We start from the raw sequence: 17,432 nt of genomic DNA, 5'->3' as shown, positions 1-17,432 counted from the left end.
AAAATTGTCACTAAGAATAGTGACATGGTTTAATGATGCAATTTCGAGGTATATGCATACCTTAGATATATTCCTGAATGTGCCTTTGCAGGATCCCATTACCTGTTTGCACAACACTTTGACTTAATAAACAGTAGATGCGGTAATAGAATGACATTTACTATTGCTCTTGTTTACAGTAGCCCTGAACTAAACCTTATGTAAAACAAGAATTTATTTCTCATATTTGATCATTTCCTTATTTCCTCTTAGGCCTGAATATTTTGCACATGACTGGTCTGACTGTTTTAATTCTCCCACTGTCCAGATTATACATATCATGGTCACATCTGAAAACACATCTAACACTGCCCGTCTGCCTGCAACTGTGGGCTGTGCAACGGCAGAAAATAGAAAATGCCATGATAAATTTGCCAAATTCAATAATAGAATTGTCAAAGGCTCATGTTATCTGAAATCTTCGCACCCCGCATGGATTTCACAAAATTTGGAACCCTGGCTGTGTGAGATTGGGAGACACTGACAGCATATCCTGCTAAAACTCGCTTAGAGATGCTACAAGCACTGCCCTTCTTTTTTTTTTCTTTCTTCTTCAAAGGATAGGCAATATGATTATACTTCAGGTCAGAAGTCAGGTTTCAAATTCCAGTCAGTGAGAGCACGCTGCTTTTTGAAAGTGACCGTATAGATGAGGTCAAACTTTAAAGCCTATATTTATTTATTTATCCTCTTTCCCCCCTTCCTCGCTCAAATGCAGACTAAGCTCTGCTTCTGGCTTTCAAATGGAGTGGACAGATTAAGTAGAGTTAGGCCTACTTTCCATAGATGTGTTGGCGTGGCATTTTGAAATCCACACTTCCTCTCTCCATTTTTTTTTTCTGCAGAAACCAGCTCAGAGGTGACATATCTATGCTGCTTATACCAGAGGGTAGCTAAAGACTAATTACTGAAGGTGTCATTACAAAAGGTCATCCTCGCTGGAACCGAAGATAAACACTGTTATGACAATGTTTCTTGTCATGTGACATACTGTATGTACCAACAAAGAGTGAAATAAGGTGTGTGTGCCACTGTATATTATGATGATGATGAGGATGATAATGACAGTGTGGTTTAGGGAATTTAAACTGGTGTGATTTTATATTATTCTTAATGTTAGTTAGGATCCTGATATTATTGATATTCCAACTCCACAGTGCAGACTCTGTCACATCCCACTACCTGTCCTCAAATCCCCCTGTCCTGCAAATTTTTGTTCCAGCTCCACTCTTGCACATCTGATCCAATTAAAAGCTTAATGCTGATTGGCTGAGCGGCAGAAACTGATCTACCTGAACAGGGCTAACAGAACTGCATAGCTATTAATTGGATCAGGGATGCAAGAGTAAAGATGGTCCAAAAACTTGCAGAACAGGATTGGGAAACAGCTGCATTGTAAAATTAGTGGTATTACATGAGCGGAGATGTCATAGACTCTGTGCGCTTCATTTGCAAGAATGGATTCCGTCAAAGTGTTTTTTTTTTTTTTTTTTTTTTTGAAATCATACAGAATGGCATAATAATCAGGTAAAGCATTCGGTCATGGGCAGATGCTGCTCTGATGCACTGCTTAGGACTAATTCACATGTTGCAGCTGACAAATACATAACCATATTAATTCACTGAGCACTCTGACAGCTTGTGCCTAATAACACCGTACCACAAGGAGGACAAATGGAGGAAGTAAAAACAAGAAAGAATGATCTCTTTGAAACATTTATTATGAAATTATAAAGGTGGAATAGCACTGTTCAAATAAAGCTTTTATCAAACAGAGGAATAGGAGTTGCAGGTTACTTAATAACTGGCAAAGTTTATTTCAGATGTAATTACTGTATATCCAGCAATGAAAAAAAAAAAAAAAAGGAAAAAATAGGGAGCGGGAGAAATAAATAAAACCAAAAATAAAACAAGTCCATTATTGTATAACACAGCACATTAGGCAAGATTACCAGGAGTTCAATTTACATGAAACATCATATATATATACAATAAAAATTTACATTGATGGAGTTTACACAGTCTTTGTGAGCTATGGAGCCCAGTGGCAAAGCAGTCAATGGCAGTCACATTTCAAGTCAAGTGTGGCTCTTTGCTTGGGAGGGGGGCGGGGGGCGGGGGGCTTTGGCTGGCAATGCCATTATCACGTCTATTAGTCTAGACACTGGCACACGCTAGTGACAGGGCAGCGGCCTGTGTGTCACTTGACGCAACAACCCCCGTGACAAGGATGTGTCTCCCTCTGGGTTTGTCGTGTCAGGACATACAGCACCGCTTTGCCCATCTTTTACACCCCGCCCTCCCCTTAATTTGAGGAGTCTAATGATTAAAGGGGAGAGGACGGTAACAAGGAGAAAGTGGGGCTTTGCGCCGAGCACAAAGCCCCCTCATCTGTCACAAATGATCAGGGCGCAAAGGTGAGCACACCCTTGGTGATCTAACCTTGCATGTAACGGCATTGACCCCGATAAAACATGGGTGAGAGGGGCGGGCTGGAGAGGAGGGGGGGAGGTAAGGAGTGGGTGGAGGGTCCAAGTGAGGTGTGGAAAGGAGAGATGGGTGGGTGGGGTGTGGGGGGGGCAATCAAACAATGTAGTAGCATCATAACTTGTAATCTTAATTTTTTTTCTTGTAGACAAGCGAGCAGTCAAGAAACATTTTCTTCCACCCTCTACTCTGTTTGTTATTATTTTTTTAAGGATAAAATCTTAACAATTAGAATCCGAATGAGTTGCTGATACCTTAAGTGTTTTAAGCTGCAGTTAGTCTTTTTTTTTCTTCTTCTTCTTCTTGTCATGCAGTGTTAAAAAATACGAGGCATTATTTGAAATCTAGTATGTCAAATTGATTGAGTGTCTTAGAAACATGGGACAAGTGTTTTGTGGATTAGTTAAAAACATGGAGATGAATTAAGTAATGGCAGCTGCTACAAAAGCCACAATAAGTTCAGTTTCTGTGCATGCAAAACAATTATTTCACAAAGCAGCCCCCTGAGGATCTATCATCAATCAATTTGCTTTGGGAAATGGCATACATGGATGATGCTGACTTTCCAGATGAATGGGCTGCCAGCTGACAGTGATGGACAAACCAAACCAAACCATAACAAAAATTACAATAGTAATAGGGAGGGGAATCACATATGCACACGCACGCACATACACTCATTTTGCTATGTGACAAAATGTCATTACTGAATTTGGCTGCAACTGATACAGTATGTTCAAAAATCACTAATGAGAGGAACCATCTCCACACTTTTATGAAAACTGTTGTGACAGAAATTAAAATTGATAAAAGATAAACAAAAAAGGATAATTTAATTCCTGGTAATTTGCCATCATCTGTGTTACAGCAGACCTGCCGCTGGCAGTTATAAACAACCAAAAAAAAAAAAAAAAAAATCTGTAGCATTTCATTTTTCTCAACAAAGGAAAAATAATAATAATAAAAAAAAACATATAAATGATCTCCACAGTTCAGCCAGTGTAACAACAGGGAGCTTTGATTTATTTTGTTGTTTTGAGCAGACAAAACTGGATCCCCCTTGGGGCAATAATCTACTCTGTGGTACTCACACCCACTACCTTAGTATAGCCCACAATCCATTTCATTTCCTTTTACCCACCTAGACATGGAGGACATGACAAGGTTTTTTTTTTTTTTTTTTAAAGAAACACAATGTTCTTTGTGGTAAAGAGCCCTAAAGCTTTGATAGAAATTTCACTCACAGACTTATTGGCTTACTATCTCCTCATAGCTTCAGTTGTTATGAGGAGGTTTGTTTAGGTTCATATCTACAACTTTCCACTCAATAAGAGACACAGATGCGTTAACGTCATGTAATTCCTCTTGCTTCTCTTCGGTTGTGCAATCAAACTGACATTAACAGCAATATACCACAGAGTATACTCACAGACGTCAACTATAATTACCTCCTATACTTATTTAGCTTGTTTACATGTAATAATTTATTTACCCACATAGACAAAAGCAATACTCTGTGAATACCTCTGTGAAAGAAAACAGTATTAAACCCACACAAACTACTTAAGTCATAAGTGTTACGGGCAAATAAAAAGATCATAATCGCAATATCCTGAAGAGATTTCTGTGAGTGACGGGATAGCCGAGGAGAAGGATGTACATTCAGTCACTGGCCTCTCTCCATCTTTCTCTTTCATGCCGCCAAGCTCTGTGTCAGCACAACTCAGAAGATATTGCAACAGACTTTTCCCCTCAGGTGCAACATTGTCATAGTTCATTAATCTTCTCAAACTTCTCCTGCTGCCATCAGCCCCCGTACGTACTACTAATCCCCTTATTAATGTGGCAAATGAACCTGCACAAGAAGGACGACTCCCCCAAGGCTCCATAATTACAATGGTCTGTACAAACTCCTGTTTGCATAGAATGTCCATTCATTAAATGTACTGACAAGGCAACTCCAGGAATTCTGCACTAAAGCTTCCCTATCCTCCACACGGCTCTTTTGTCCCATCCCGTGCCAGTGAATGCTACACTGCACTGTATCGTTTAATGGGTTTCCGCTTTCTTGCCAGTGATACCGTAATTCGAGTCTAATATTTTGTAGTAGTCACAACATTATGGAAATGGATATGATATAATAGCGGTGTGCAGGAGTACTCAGGGAAAAATTTGTGAAATTAAAAAATAATTATTTTGATTAGGGCAAACCAAATAAATTGTTTTAAATTGTTCTATGCTTGCTATAGCTGTGGTATAACTATAAAAGTTTATGACACTGGATCTCCAGAGCAAAGTCATTATTTGTGCTGCAGATGAGCGCATTAGAGCAGTATAAGGTAACTGCACTGTAGGTAGTTTGAGTGCTTACAACCCTTTTGACATGTAAGAAAAATAACAGATATCCACAACAATTAAGCCTCTTTTACACATGAGATGCCGAGGTCATAGCTCAATTGGGGGGTTTATGTAAGCCTTTGCGTTCTGCGCGCTCTAACATATACATTTTACTTTTATGTAGCCACAACAAAGAGAGAGAGAGAGAGAGAGGATACAGACTACTACCCAGACACATATTTGCACCAAATATAATATGAATCTAGAGTCTCACTAACTCAGAAGAAAATTAATGACATTATCTTCCTGTTCACCAAGAGGGTTTATTAAAGGTTAATGGTGATGTAAAACAAACGTGAGAACTAACAATATGGATTTTAATCATTTAAGTTGGAGGCCTCATACACAATCACACTGACTACTTTCAAATCCTGTGCACTCAGCGTGACCGTGTAAATGTGTCCAAAACATGAGCCCTGGGGTCTGATATATAGTACATGCTTAATGCATAGCCACCGGGCTCATGCTATGTTAGTGAACCAAATCTATTTCTCCCCATAAGAGTACTGAAAGGGAGAGAGTGAGACTGATGGTGAAACCGCAATGATTATAGTTGGTTTCTTAGATGCTTGTGTTGCTCCTGCCTTCTGAAACTAGGACAGTGTTTTCATGCTTTTTCCTCAGTGTTGTTTACACTAATATAGGTCCCTGGAGGGTAAATAATAAGTGGGAGAAAAAAAATAAAGAAAGGAAAGGAAAGGCAGGAGTCGTTCCCATTGCTATCAGCAAAGTTTGGGGTCTCTATAAAGCTGATTCCATCAGGCATTTGGCTGCGATGGCATTGTTGTAGTCGTCTGCCATTTCTGCTACCACGTGTTCTGTTTTCTCTAGCAGCAAGATATGAAGTGTTGTTTTCTACCACTCTCCTCGTCATTTATCCCTCTGCTTGTTTAATGATTTTTGTTATTTATTGATTGATGGTTTTTCATGCGCAATAAGAGGGCTACTATTTGTAGCGCTACAGTCATCAGCTTTAAACAATTCTTTATAACAAAGGTCCTCCTTCACTTTATGCATTACAATAACTCCATATGTGTTTGCTGCTGGTTTGTGAGTCATAAGGCATGTAAGTTATTGTTTTTAGGCTCAACTTACAATCCTTCCATCATACACCTTTGTGGCACTTCATGTCGCAATGCAGCACTTTGCTGACCTTATTTTCAAAGTAAAAAACATCAAACAACAAGTCATAGCTGCAGCATTGGTCATACCCTTAAATTATTAACGAATTTGCATTCATCAATTATCAACTACATTTAAGAAACATTTCAATAGTGCAGTTCTTATCCTTTGAGGAGGCGCTCTCACTCTACCCACTATATAATACTGTACAACTCTACCCTGTGCATACTTTGACAGATATTTTTTTCAGGTGTCTTAACAGATTTATACACATTCATAGTTTTTTTTTTTTTTTTCTGGTGTCTTCAGTAATATTTTTCTTTTTTTTTTTGGCAAAAATTAGGCAAAACAGAAAACAAAACATTACACTGAATGAGTATCGATGATCCTCAGGTAATGGAGATGGTGTACAAATGTGAATACAGATGTTAATTTAACAAAAACAAATATATGAAGGAAAAAAAAACAAAATAATAAATCTGATTTCAATTGGATATACAGTCTGAGCTAAACTGATGGCACTGGTAACACACCGTGCTTTATTTAATTAGGTGTACGTTGATCAGAATCACTCCACTGTGGTTCATAACTGTCACTTGAAATTCAGATTTGCACTGGTCTCTTTATGAATGTGTTGACATAATTATGATTGTAAACAAGATATAATCCAACCCTGTTCATGTCCAATCTCAAAAAGTAGATAACGACCATAATAAGTGAAAGGTAATAACTTTAAATTTCTTTAAAGCAAATGAAATTAAGATAAGGAAGGGTAGGAAGACATGATCATTCATGGTTAATGCAAGATCAAATAAAATATCGTACTGTATCAACAGAGACTGACAACTGTTCAAACAGAGAATTGTACTTGAGCTGGTTTTCAAATTCATATATTCTGTAGTGAATAACGTATTTAAGTCCCAATCTGGAGGTTTTTTTTTTTTTTTTTTTTTTTTTTTTCTTCAGGTGGTGGATTTTTTCTACATTCGCCTGTTAATTTTTTAACAGAGTGAGGCTTGTAGGGCTTGTTTCTTGATGCAGTTCTCAAGAAAGGGTGACAGGACAGCATCAAGGCGGTCAGAGCGACACTGATGTTGCTGATTCATGTCATTATAGCCAACTCATGTGTTTGTGGGTGGCTGAAAAACTGCAGCAAAAGAACTGGACTAGAGGCTACTTCAAATCCTCAACTTTGATATTTTTATGTCACACACAAGTGCATATACAGTAAGTATGATCAGTTACCGTGTATAGTATGCGTTCAAACATCTGTCTCAAAACAATGCTGAACTTCAGAGGACACATTTTACCACAAACTATCTGCAACAGCAATTATGTACAGTATACAGGTTGACGCGTTACAGAACATTCCTGCTCTGTTTGTATGCTTCTTTGGATCATTTGTCTGAACTATTGATCCCAATGAATCTCATGTTGAATTGTTGGATGACTGGGGGAATCGATGATGTTGTGCTTACAGTGTACTGTCATATCTCATGTGTCCTCCTCCAGGGTTATATCTCACCCCCATACATTCCACTGTGATATCTCTTAGTCTCTCTCTCTCTCTCTCTCTCTCCCTCTCTCTCTCTCTCAAACACACACACATACACACACACACACACACACTCATACAAAACTCAACCTAACAAATAACATCAAACTGAATGCCTCCTTTTGGCTGCTGCCTTTCACACTCAAAGGCATTAAATGCAACCTCAGATGTAGTGACCCGGAGGTACGCATCAGTAGGAGTTGCATAGTGTCACCCCAGTAATTCCACTCTCTCTTCCGGAGAGATCTTATCACTCTCATCTCTAACTGCCATTATCAATCTACCCTGTGCAGTCTCTGCATCGTTAGGCGTGAGTATTTCACTAAGAACACCAACATAGGCTTCTCTCCTTTCTTCTCCCTTGCATTTAGAAGTCCACTGCAGGTTGGCACAATGCCAAGTTGTGCCAAGCAGATCAACACTGCCACCTAAAGGTACAGTACCACCACAAAATCAAGCCTAACCCACCCACAACTCTCTTGCTCTGCTTCTCTTTCACTCTCTGCACTCGCACTTTCTTTTCCTCCCCTCCCTTTTCTCTGCTGCTCCCTGTCCATGTGTGTTCCATTAGATTAGGACAGTGTGTTGTGTAGGGGTGCTTTATTAGCAAAAAAAAAAAAAAAAAAAAAAAAAATTAATAAGGCTTTGATAAAAAGCAGCATGGATTACGTTGAAATTTGAGGCTCATTATTGGCTAATCCTTTTTGAATTGGATGTGTATCAGGTTCCAGACAAGCTTCACTCAGTTCGCTAGTGTGCTTTGAGAGGAGGCATTTAATTCAAGCATAGATGATGTGGCAAAGCCTACGGTGACATTCAAAACAACACTGCAGCACACTAATTACTGACTGTTGTTATTACAACAGGTGTCAAAAAGGTAGAAAGTCTTTTGTGATATTACAATACACACCAAAACAAACAAATGAAAAAAGACAGAAAAAGAAAAGGAAAAAAAGCATGATTACACTCAGAATATTATGGAGAGGTGAAAAGTCAACTTTTTTTGGGGGGGGGGAATTTGTGCAGCTATTTACCTACAAGGAAAATAGGAATTTGAGTAGATAGGCGAGAAAAAAATGTTTCTTTCACAAACGTAAAGCACATTGTATCACAATTGATAGTATGTCGGTACAATTTACCAGTTATCTAACCGCAGGGTGCTGAATAGACAGAATATGGCAAGGCAATTGCTCACCCACTTTCATTTTGTTAAATTTGAATGAAACATATTCTAATGACAAAACATCAGAGTCTATAAATATTCTAAAAATTATGCATATGATTGTTGAATCCAATCTCAACTCCATAAATTATCGATCATTCAAGTTTTTTTTTTTTTCTTTTCTTCTTTTTTTTTTCCTTTAAGTTTGAGTAATAGTGGAATTTGCTGAAGTGGTATGTCTCCTGTACTCTTTTCTGTTGCTTCACAGTAACTTAGAGTGAGTCTCTAATTTGGACTGGCACTTTAGCACTGTGGAACAGGGCAATTATAGGCAGTACTTATAGACCAGTAAAAGTGTTCTTTTACCTGCTGTCTGGTGTGCATGGGCCCCTTCGTCTTGAACCCTCCTTGGGAGCTGCACTCTGAGGCACTGAAGTGGTCTGAGCTCGTAGAGGACCTCTTGGAAAGGGTGTCACAGCCCCCGACAAAGGTGTTATCCAATGGGAGCTCCTGAATCACATGGTGCTTCTTCACCGAGACAGGCGTGTCAGCCTTGAGGTGGAAGGCCGACTGTGGTGAGGCGGATTTGTAGTGTCGGGCCAGGTCCGGACTGCTGGGTTTGAACGTTGTGGTAGGTGTGGCATTCCAATCAAAGCGTCCAATCCCTTGCTCCTCGAGCTCAGTGGGAAGGCTGATGGTTCCGTTGATTGGCTCGTGGGCAGGATCGTCAGGTTTGTTCTCCTCAATGGTGACAAAGTTGAGCAGGGAGCTTTTGGGGGACTTCCTTTTCTTACGCTTTTTCTTCTTGTTCTGCTTGTTCTCCGTGTTGGGTGACATCCACTCAGCTCCCTGTTTCTTCCTTTGTGCAGCTTTGAACCTGGAGGCATGGCGGCAGCGCAGCAGCACAGTGACAAAAATGACAATAATGACCACTAAAGCGCCAGTAACGAAGGCAATCATTATAGTTAAATAGTCACCACTTTGGTAAGTCTCACTGCTTTCACCAATGTTCCGGTCAATGGGCGTCTCCATGGTGCGCCGGATGAGATCATAGATTAGCGTTGAGTTGCCCACAGTGTCATTAACATAGAGGAACACCAGCACCAAAGTATGGAGAGACTTGGGATAACCCAGGTCACTAATGTTGACCACTAATCTGTGTAAGCCTATGTCAGTCACAGTTGGCTTCTCCTCCAGGGTAATATTCCCCGTTACTGGGTCAATTCTGAATAGGCCCTTATTATTGCCACTCACAATGGTATATTTCAATTCTGCGTTCATCCCTGTATCACCATCTACAGCAAACACTTCTGCTACCACAGACCCTGGGATAGAAGAGAGGGGTACTAGTTTGAATGACGTGTTGGAGGGTGGATAAATGACAATGGGGGTGTTGTCATTCACATCGATGACATTGATGGTCACCTTGGCAGCCGAGGAGCAAGGTGGCCTGCCACTATCCACAGCCCGAACATCAAAGGTGTAGGAGCTCTGTTGCTCCCTATCAAATGACACATTAGATTTTATCACTCCAGAGTAAGGATCCAGGATAAAGTTCTCATTGTCATTCAGTATGGAAAGAGAAACAGCAGCATTTTCTCCAGCATCCGAATCTGTGACAGTTATCACCCCCACAGTGCTGTATTTGGGGAGGTTCTCAGACACAAAGAATTGAAAGTGGTTGTGTGTGAACTTGGGGTTGTTGTCATTTTCATCTAATATGGTTACTATGACAGCTGCCTGGGTTTGTAGAGGTGGTGTCCCATTATCTCTCGCAGTTATGGTGAAGAGGAATCTATCCTGCTCCTCTCTATCGAAGACTCTGGATGCAGTCAGAACCCCTGTTTTGCGGTCAAGATCAAAGAATGATGCATTCGGTCCCAGCTGGTAAACTATCTCTGCATTTTTTCCACTGTCCTCATCAGTGGCGCTGAGAGTAGTCAGGAACAGGTCGCGTTTGTTGTTTTCCATAACAGCCAGCTCTATAACTGGCTGAGTAAAAATAGGTGGGTTGTCATTCTCATCCTCCAACCTCACTCTAACCAAGGCAGTTTGATTCAAGCTCGGTTTTCCGGAATCAGAGGCCACAATTTTAAAGTTGTATTCCTTTGTCCCTTCATAATCAAGCAATGCAGATGTCTCTAATAGATACTGGTTGTCATACACTGCTTTAAGATGGAAGGGCACGTCCTTCTCAATGAAGCAAATGACCTTGCCATTGATGTCAGTGTCTTTGTCTGACACTGTGATGAGAGCTATCTTGGTATTGATGGGGTCCTTCTCAGATAGGAAAACAGTGCCATTAATGGGGCTGATTATGTATCTCAGGTCTATATTTGGTGGATTGTCATTTACATCAGTCACATTAATTGTAATAGTAGCTCTGGCTGGACTGGAGCTACCATCACTAGCTAAAACTGACAGCTTATGAATAGCAGTCTCCTCTCTGTCCAGAGGTCTCTGCACTGTTATGAGGCCAGATGTTGAATTTAATGCAAAGAGTCTTTTTGTGGCAGGAGACACTTGGGTACCAAACACATACCGTATCTCAGCATTTGCCCCTATGTCTGCGTCTGTAGCCTGAAGCTGCACAACAGACGTGCCAATAGGGGAGTTCTCTGGAATGTGTACCTCCATCTGACTCTCTTTAAACACTGGTCTGTTATCATTGACATCTGTTACTGTAACTTGAAGGATGGCAGTGCTGGATTTCTGTGGGCTGCCACCATCCTCGACTTTGATCTTCATCACGTATGTATCCTTCTGCTCTCTGTCCAGGTTCTGCTGCACAATGAGCTGTGGCCACTTTTCCCCCTCAGGCGTTTCCACAATGTCTAAGCCGAAGGCACTTTGCCCATTGACCAGCTCATATTTGTGGACACTGTTGGGGCCGGTGTCTGGGTCAGTAGCAGAAGGAATAGCAAAGCGGCTGTTGATGAGTGTGTTCTCCGGGATAGAGATGTTAATCACTGGCGACGGGAACATGGGGGCATTGTCATTTGTGTCTTTTACAATAATTTTAATCTTAATCAGTCTGAAATAGTCATTTGGCAGGATGACCACTTCAATTTCAAAAGAGCACTCACTGTCCTCGAATGACGGACCAGGGCACAACTTTTCCCTGTCAATTCGGTTGGAGGTTGTGAATATCTCACCGGTGCTGCTCAGAACTCGGACCAGTGGGTTGTCTCCTGCTTTGGAGACAAGCCTGTACACAAGATTAGCACTCGCTCCAGTGGCAGCATTTGTATGGGAAATGTTTAGGTCCTTTGGTATGTTTCCAATGAGGACGTTTTCTTGCAACTCCTCCCTGATGGGATAGATAAGCTCTTGGGCTATTGAAGGATCTAGCCAGAGACAGGCAAGAAGGGCACCCAACAGGTAATAGTCTTTTAGATCCATGACAAGGGTAAATTTGTTTCCAGCCTTCGCAGCTCAAACGTCTCTTTCTATACAATGCCGTTACAGTCAGTGACTCCTTGCAGATTAGAGTAGGTGACTTCACCGGACAGACCTATGAATAGATCAAAACCACAGTTTCTTTTAAGTGAAATAACTTCATCTCATTCAAAATCAGTCTCCCAGCTAACTGCTTTGATCACTGGGAATTTCAGTAATTGTACATAATCTATAATTTAAGATGCCCTTCTCACATGGGCCTTATAATGATCAATCCATACAAAAGCAACAACAAAACACTGCAGCAACCATTTAGGCGGCCATTCATGTCTGTTCCCCCCCTTTGTAAATCTGCCACACATTATGGTCACTGGGAATCAACGCTTCTAACCCAGTTGGCCACAGAACTTAACAGCACAAAACAGAGAAATATTATTATTATTATTATTATTAACACTTAAATTACCTTATTTAGAGAAAATCTATGCAGAGCGTTTTGCTGTGTGTGCGGGCTCATAACGAATGAATCCGCATGAATGAAGCCCACCTAAGCAAATAATCCCAGCCAGTATTTTAATTTAAATTCTTATTTGGCAACTGACACCTATTCTTACCGTACATACCCCAATCCGTTACAGCGCAGGGGGAAAATATGAGTGTGTCAGCTCATAGTCTTTTCATCCAGTGTGCTTGAAAGGGCATTCTAGTAGTGATATCCTTTTCAATCAGCTCCGTTAGATTTAGCTCTGAGTCCGGGTGTAAGAAAAGAAGAGGGGGAAAATGCTCTGTAGGCGTTAACAGCGTCAACAACAGTTTTTAGTTAAAAAGCGGCTGGACGCGCAAATTTGATAAACTGTAGGCTGCCTATGTCGCAGTTCCTTTCATCCATCTAACTTCAAGAGCGGAGAGGATCTAACTGTACGACCTGCAGTAATTGCAGAGATCAGCGTTGCTCTCCAGCAGACACAGCCAGGTGGTCAGTGGTTTGTGGTGTCTTCCATTGGATCGGTTCCCAAATCATTACTCATCTCCCGTACGTCCCAAGAAAAAAAAAAAAAAATCAACGTTTTTTTCCGGCTACCTGTTAAGGTGAAGGTGCCGACGAGCTGAATGCAAAGGGAGCCACGCGTGTCCCATCATGTGTCAAGTTCACGGGGCTCCATCTGTGCCCACACGTCGTAGACACACGGTTACAAAAAGAAAAAGAAAGAAAAAATAAAGGCTTTTTCGCAAAAGAGTGTGAGTGTCTCAGAGTTGATCCCCCTTGGTGTAATAACCCAGATATACAGGCTGTTAAGTATGATACCGATGCGGAGCGTATGCGCCGTTTATCCTTGCACTCTCACTCCCAGAGCAGAATATCTTGCACTAACTCTGTGTAAACCCATAGGGGGGTGGTGAAGCACACCACACTGACGCCCCCGACCCTCGGCATTGGACACCGTCTCTCCATTTCAGTCGCGTAGACGGGCTAAGCAGCGACATGATTGGTCTGAGGTAACGTCACTTAATGCGGACCGGAGGGCTGTCCGCGGCGAGATGCTCTGTGAGGATGCTGCAGGCTGCCGAGATGCTTAACCAAAACCCCAGGGCTGAGGGGGAGATGTGGGGGACGAGGGGAGGGGGATGATGATGATGAAGAAGAAAGGATCTCTGTCCTCTAGCCCTTTACTCTGTGCATGTTTATATAAAATCGTTATGGAGACAAGTAGCGCCCACTGCCTCTTTAGGGACACATCAGAGGCGTAAAGGTGTTACTTGTTACGCTGTCCGGTAGACTACACTAATTGGGTGGGCCATAAAAACGCCATAATTGTAAATCATGTGAAAAGATGTACTGCGCTAGTTTCTCATGTATTTGTCTCACTTAGGATAAAGGCAGGCGCCTCAGCTGAAATAAATCTCCTTTGAGAATTTTGCTCTCTAGACAGAGACGCCGTTGTCAAAGTATGGGCACCCGAGCGCATATTCACACTGTGTCCGAGACACTTGGCACCCTGGCCAGGCAATCATCATCATCATCTGTCCGTGAGGATTAACCTTGACAGTTGTCAGGTCATCAAGACGGCACCGGCATTTGAGCTAATAATGCGTAATGGACGCATCACATGGCTTTCGCAAGTTTGCCCTCCAGGAGAAAGGTGATATTATCTGAACACTAATCTGTATACGGCTTTGGAATTGCACAAAAACCACAGATGATCTTACTTGTCAAGTTTCAAAGCAACGTGGAAGCATATTTGCACTGCGTTACCGCTGAAATGAAATGCCAGAAATGACACAGGGCAGAGACGAATGCAAATATTAATAAAATATAAAGTCAAGTCGGGCAAAGAGACCCATCCATCATTTTTTATCTAGTTCCATTCAATAATTTGTTAATTTCGGCGCAGTCGATTAAATAGGCATAGCCCACACGGATTGCAACTGTATGGTTCTTTGCCTGCTCTGCTGTGAGAGGCAAGCTGTTGAGCTCAAACCCCTCAACACCCTGCCATGGTAAACACTGCCATCTCCAGGTCGACCTCTGCAAAAACACCATGGGCTCCACAGCTCGAAAAACATAACCAGAAATAAATCTCTGAAGCAAGGCTTGGTTCATGCTGTTTGACAATTTCCAGACAGAGAAGAGAAGCGAGCAGAGAATGAGTGAACTGAATGAGTGACTTACAGTGACTGTGAGTGAGAATGTGAATTAATGAATGTGTGACAGAGACAGTAAAATGGGAATATGCTCAGGGATTGAGAAACTGTGACAAAAGTGATGACAAGGACATGGTGCTCAAACTGTTGAGGTGAGAAACTAGGCTGCAAATGTCCTCTGTGATGCTGTCTTACTGCCTGGTCAGCAGTCCATTAGCACAACCAACCTGGTAGTCTGACCTTTCTGCTTTTGGATCCAGTCGTCCCTCCTTCGCTGGCGAAACTGAAGAAGTGATCTGTCACTTCGGCTTAAACTCTGACACCACAGTGCTGGGGAACAGTGTTAACATAACTGTCTAGTGGTGAACTGCTGTCTTGCTCTGTGGGTCTTCTGGAGTCATCAATGGGCCATACTGGTAATTTTGAATGTTTAGCCTGTTTACTACAATTTACCCACATTTCACATCACACCAAACGATTTTGCACATCATACTAAATATTTCACAACATATAGTCAAAATCCTTTAATTTTCAAATTTGATGTTTTCATTGAAACACTCACCTTATAAGGTTCTGCAAATAAAGTCATTCATAAACCACAGAACTATTAATTCACTGTGTAAGGCAAAATTTTCCTGGGGACTATTTTCCAGTGGAGGGACCGTTTCACTCTGCCCTGATTTCAAGCCATCAAAACACAACAGCTGAGGTCTCTGAAAGTTCATTTTCATACCTTAGTCGAATGAATGGAAACCAATGACTGGATAAAAAGGGAGGAAAAATGATAAAATACAACTGCTTGCTTTGGGAAGAGATTAACAGAAATTTTGTAGGTATTATGTTTAATGTGCAAATCACTAGTATGGTCCTTTAAGACCTCATCACAGGAATATGATCCTCTCTCTGTCTCTGTGTGTGTGTGTGTGTGTGTTTTCATACACTCTGTCAACAAGCTCCTGTACAGTCTCACCCACATATAAGCATTCATTGTAGACTGGTAGTAATTTGCAACAGCACTGACATGTTTCTGGATCTCTCAGCCTCCCCCCCCCCACACACACCCCTCATCCCCTTTAGTTAGTGATCTGTAATTCGTACAGTGAAGTCGCAGCTTCAAAATACAAGACAAGTAAGCTAGCTCATTAGTAGAGCAGAGATCATACAGAAAGGTCTTAATTAAGAGGTAATACATCATGATACAAAGAACAGCAAGGATAATGCTGCTTAGTCGTTTGCTTTTTTTTTTTTGTCTTAGGAATGTTTTTTTTTTTTTTTTTTTGTAGCCTAAATGTACTACAGCAGTGCTTGCTCACTCATAGCACCATCCTCATTGAGCAGCTGAAAACGAAATTAAGTATGCGTGTGTGTGTGTGTGTGTGTGTGTGTGTGTGTGTGTGTGTGTGTGAGTTGAGGGGCTTCAGAGTATTTTAAAACTCTTAATGGGCTGGGGAGCCTTTGTTCCAAAGCAGAGATAACTGGGCAGAAAGTGAGCTTTGAAAATCTCAGCACCCTGAAGTCTTCATTGACTCGCTGGTATTGACCAACAACCCTATCAACCCCCTGCAGATATATTATGGTCAGTTTGCGCTACAGAGCAGTGAAATCTTAGTTTTTTACACCTTTAAGATAATGAAAGGGTCATTTTAACTTTACGAAGGTACAATTCTACAGTTATTGGCTTCTAATGTGTTTCTCTGTCACATGGCATTAACTCAGGCTCTGGGGAGGGGTTAAATCAATACATGCATTAAAACCCAGTTTTTCATACCAAATTTACACTCTCTCGTGCTCATTCAGCAGAGCCTTACTTTTTCTATTTTGAACTGGCTCCAGCTAATTTTTCTGCCAGTCAAGTTACTGACAAGTGATGAATAATGTAGTATGCTAATATATGTTCTAGGTCTTGCGGTGTATCTCCTACAATCTCATATCCACTCTAGAGAGACAGAGCCTAGGGGAAGAGTCTAAACCTAAGGCCTTATGATTCTCCATGTGCCTTGCACAGTCAATCAAACTTTTCACCTTGGTTTGATTCGCACATCGGCATATTGACTTGTTCATGCTGTTGAACTGGCTTCATGAATAATATGAGAAATGGACATGTTTACCTGTCATAGTCATTAAAATACAAGGTTAAATACAGTAAGTTGCATGTGCATGTCCTGTTAGGGCAAAGCCTTGGGAGCTTGAACATGAAGATTTAATCACTTAGTGTGATACATTATGCTTTTCTCAAACAAGTGAACCATCAGAACAGTTGAAAAACAATTGAAAGTATCTGGGGACCATGAATCATGATTAACTGACTTTCTTTTGGAAGCAGAGTTTATGTGCAGAAAGGATAACCAAAAACTGATCTTCTTAAGGAAACTGGGTGTGTTTATTAAGACATAAGACTTCTTTTTTTTTTTTTTTTTTTTTCTATTTAAGTATTTTCACTTTTTATTTACCTTTTTGTTGTAATCTGCTGGTTTGTCAACCTCAGTTTCAGACAAGAAAACCATATGATTAACATATGAGTTAAATAAATAAAAAAAAAAAAAAGTCACTTTTATTTAGTGTGCCTGCATACGGAATCAAGGCTGTATCTACACAAGGTGGTGGAGGGGCTTTTGAGATTATCGGATG

General features: G+C 41.0%; 1 protein-coding gene across 1 annotated transcript in view; it reads right to left on the bottom strand.

Annotated features, from left to right (window-relative positions):
* pcdh9 (protocadherin 9) overlaps positions 1–13,006 on the bottom strand; it is a 270,061-nt gene extending 257,055 nt beyond the window's left edge. Inside the window, exons 1-2 of the mRNA XM_030075975.1 lie at positions 12,785–13,006; positions 9,129–12,276 (exon numbers count right to left, since the gene is read on the bottom strand). Of these exons, the coding sequence (XP_029931835.1) occupies positions 9,129–12,164 (3,036 nt within the window). The 5' untranslated portion in view covers positions 12,165–12,276; positions 12,785–13,006. The remainder of the gene's footprint in view (positions 1–9,128; positions 12,277–12,784) is intronic.
* Positions 13,007–17,432: the final 4,426 nt, after the last annotated feature.

Source organism: Myripristis murdjan, chromosome 3 (genome assembly GCF_902150065.1).
Source record: "Myripristis murdjan chromosome 3, fMyrMur1.1, whole genome shotgun sequence".
Taxonomy (NCBI): Eukaryota; Metazoa; Chordata; class Actinopteri; order Holocentriformes; family Holocentridae; genus Myripristis; species Myripristis murdjan.
The sequence above is the reverse complement of the archived record's forward strand: the minus strand, read 5'-3'. Positions and strand labels throughout refer to the sequence as shown.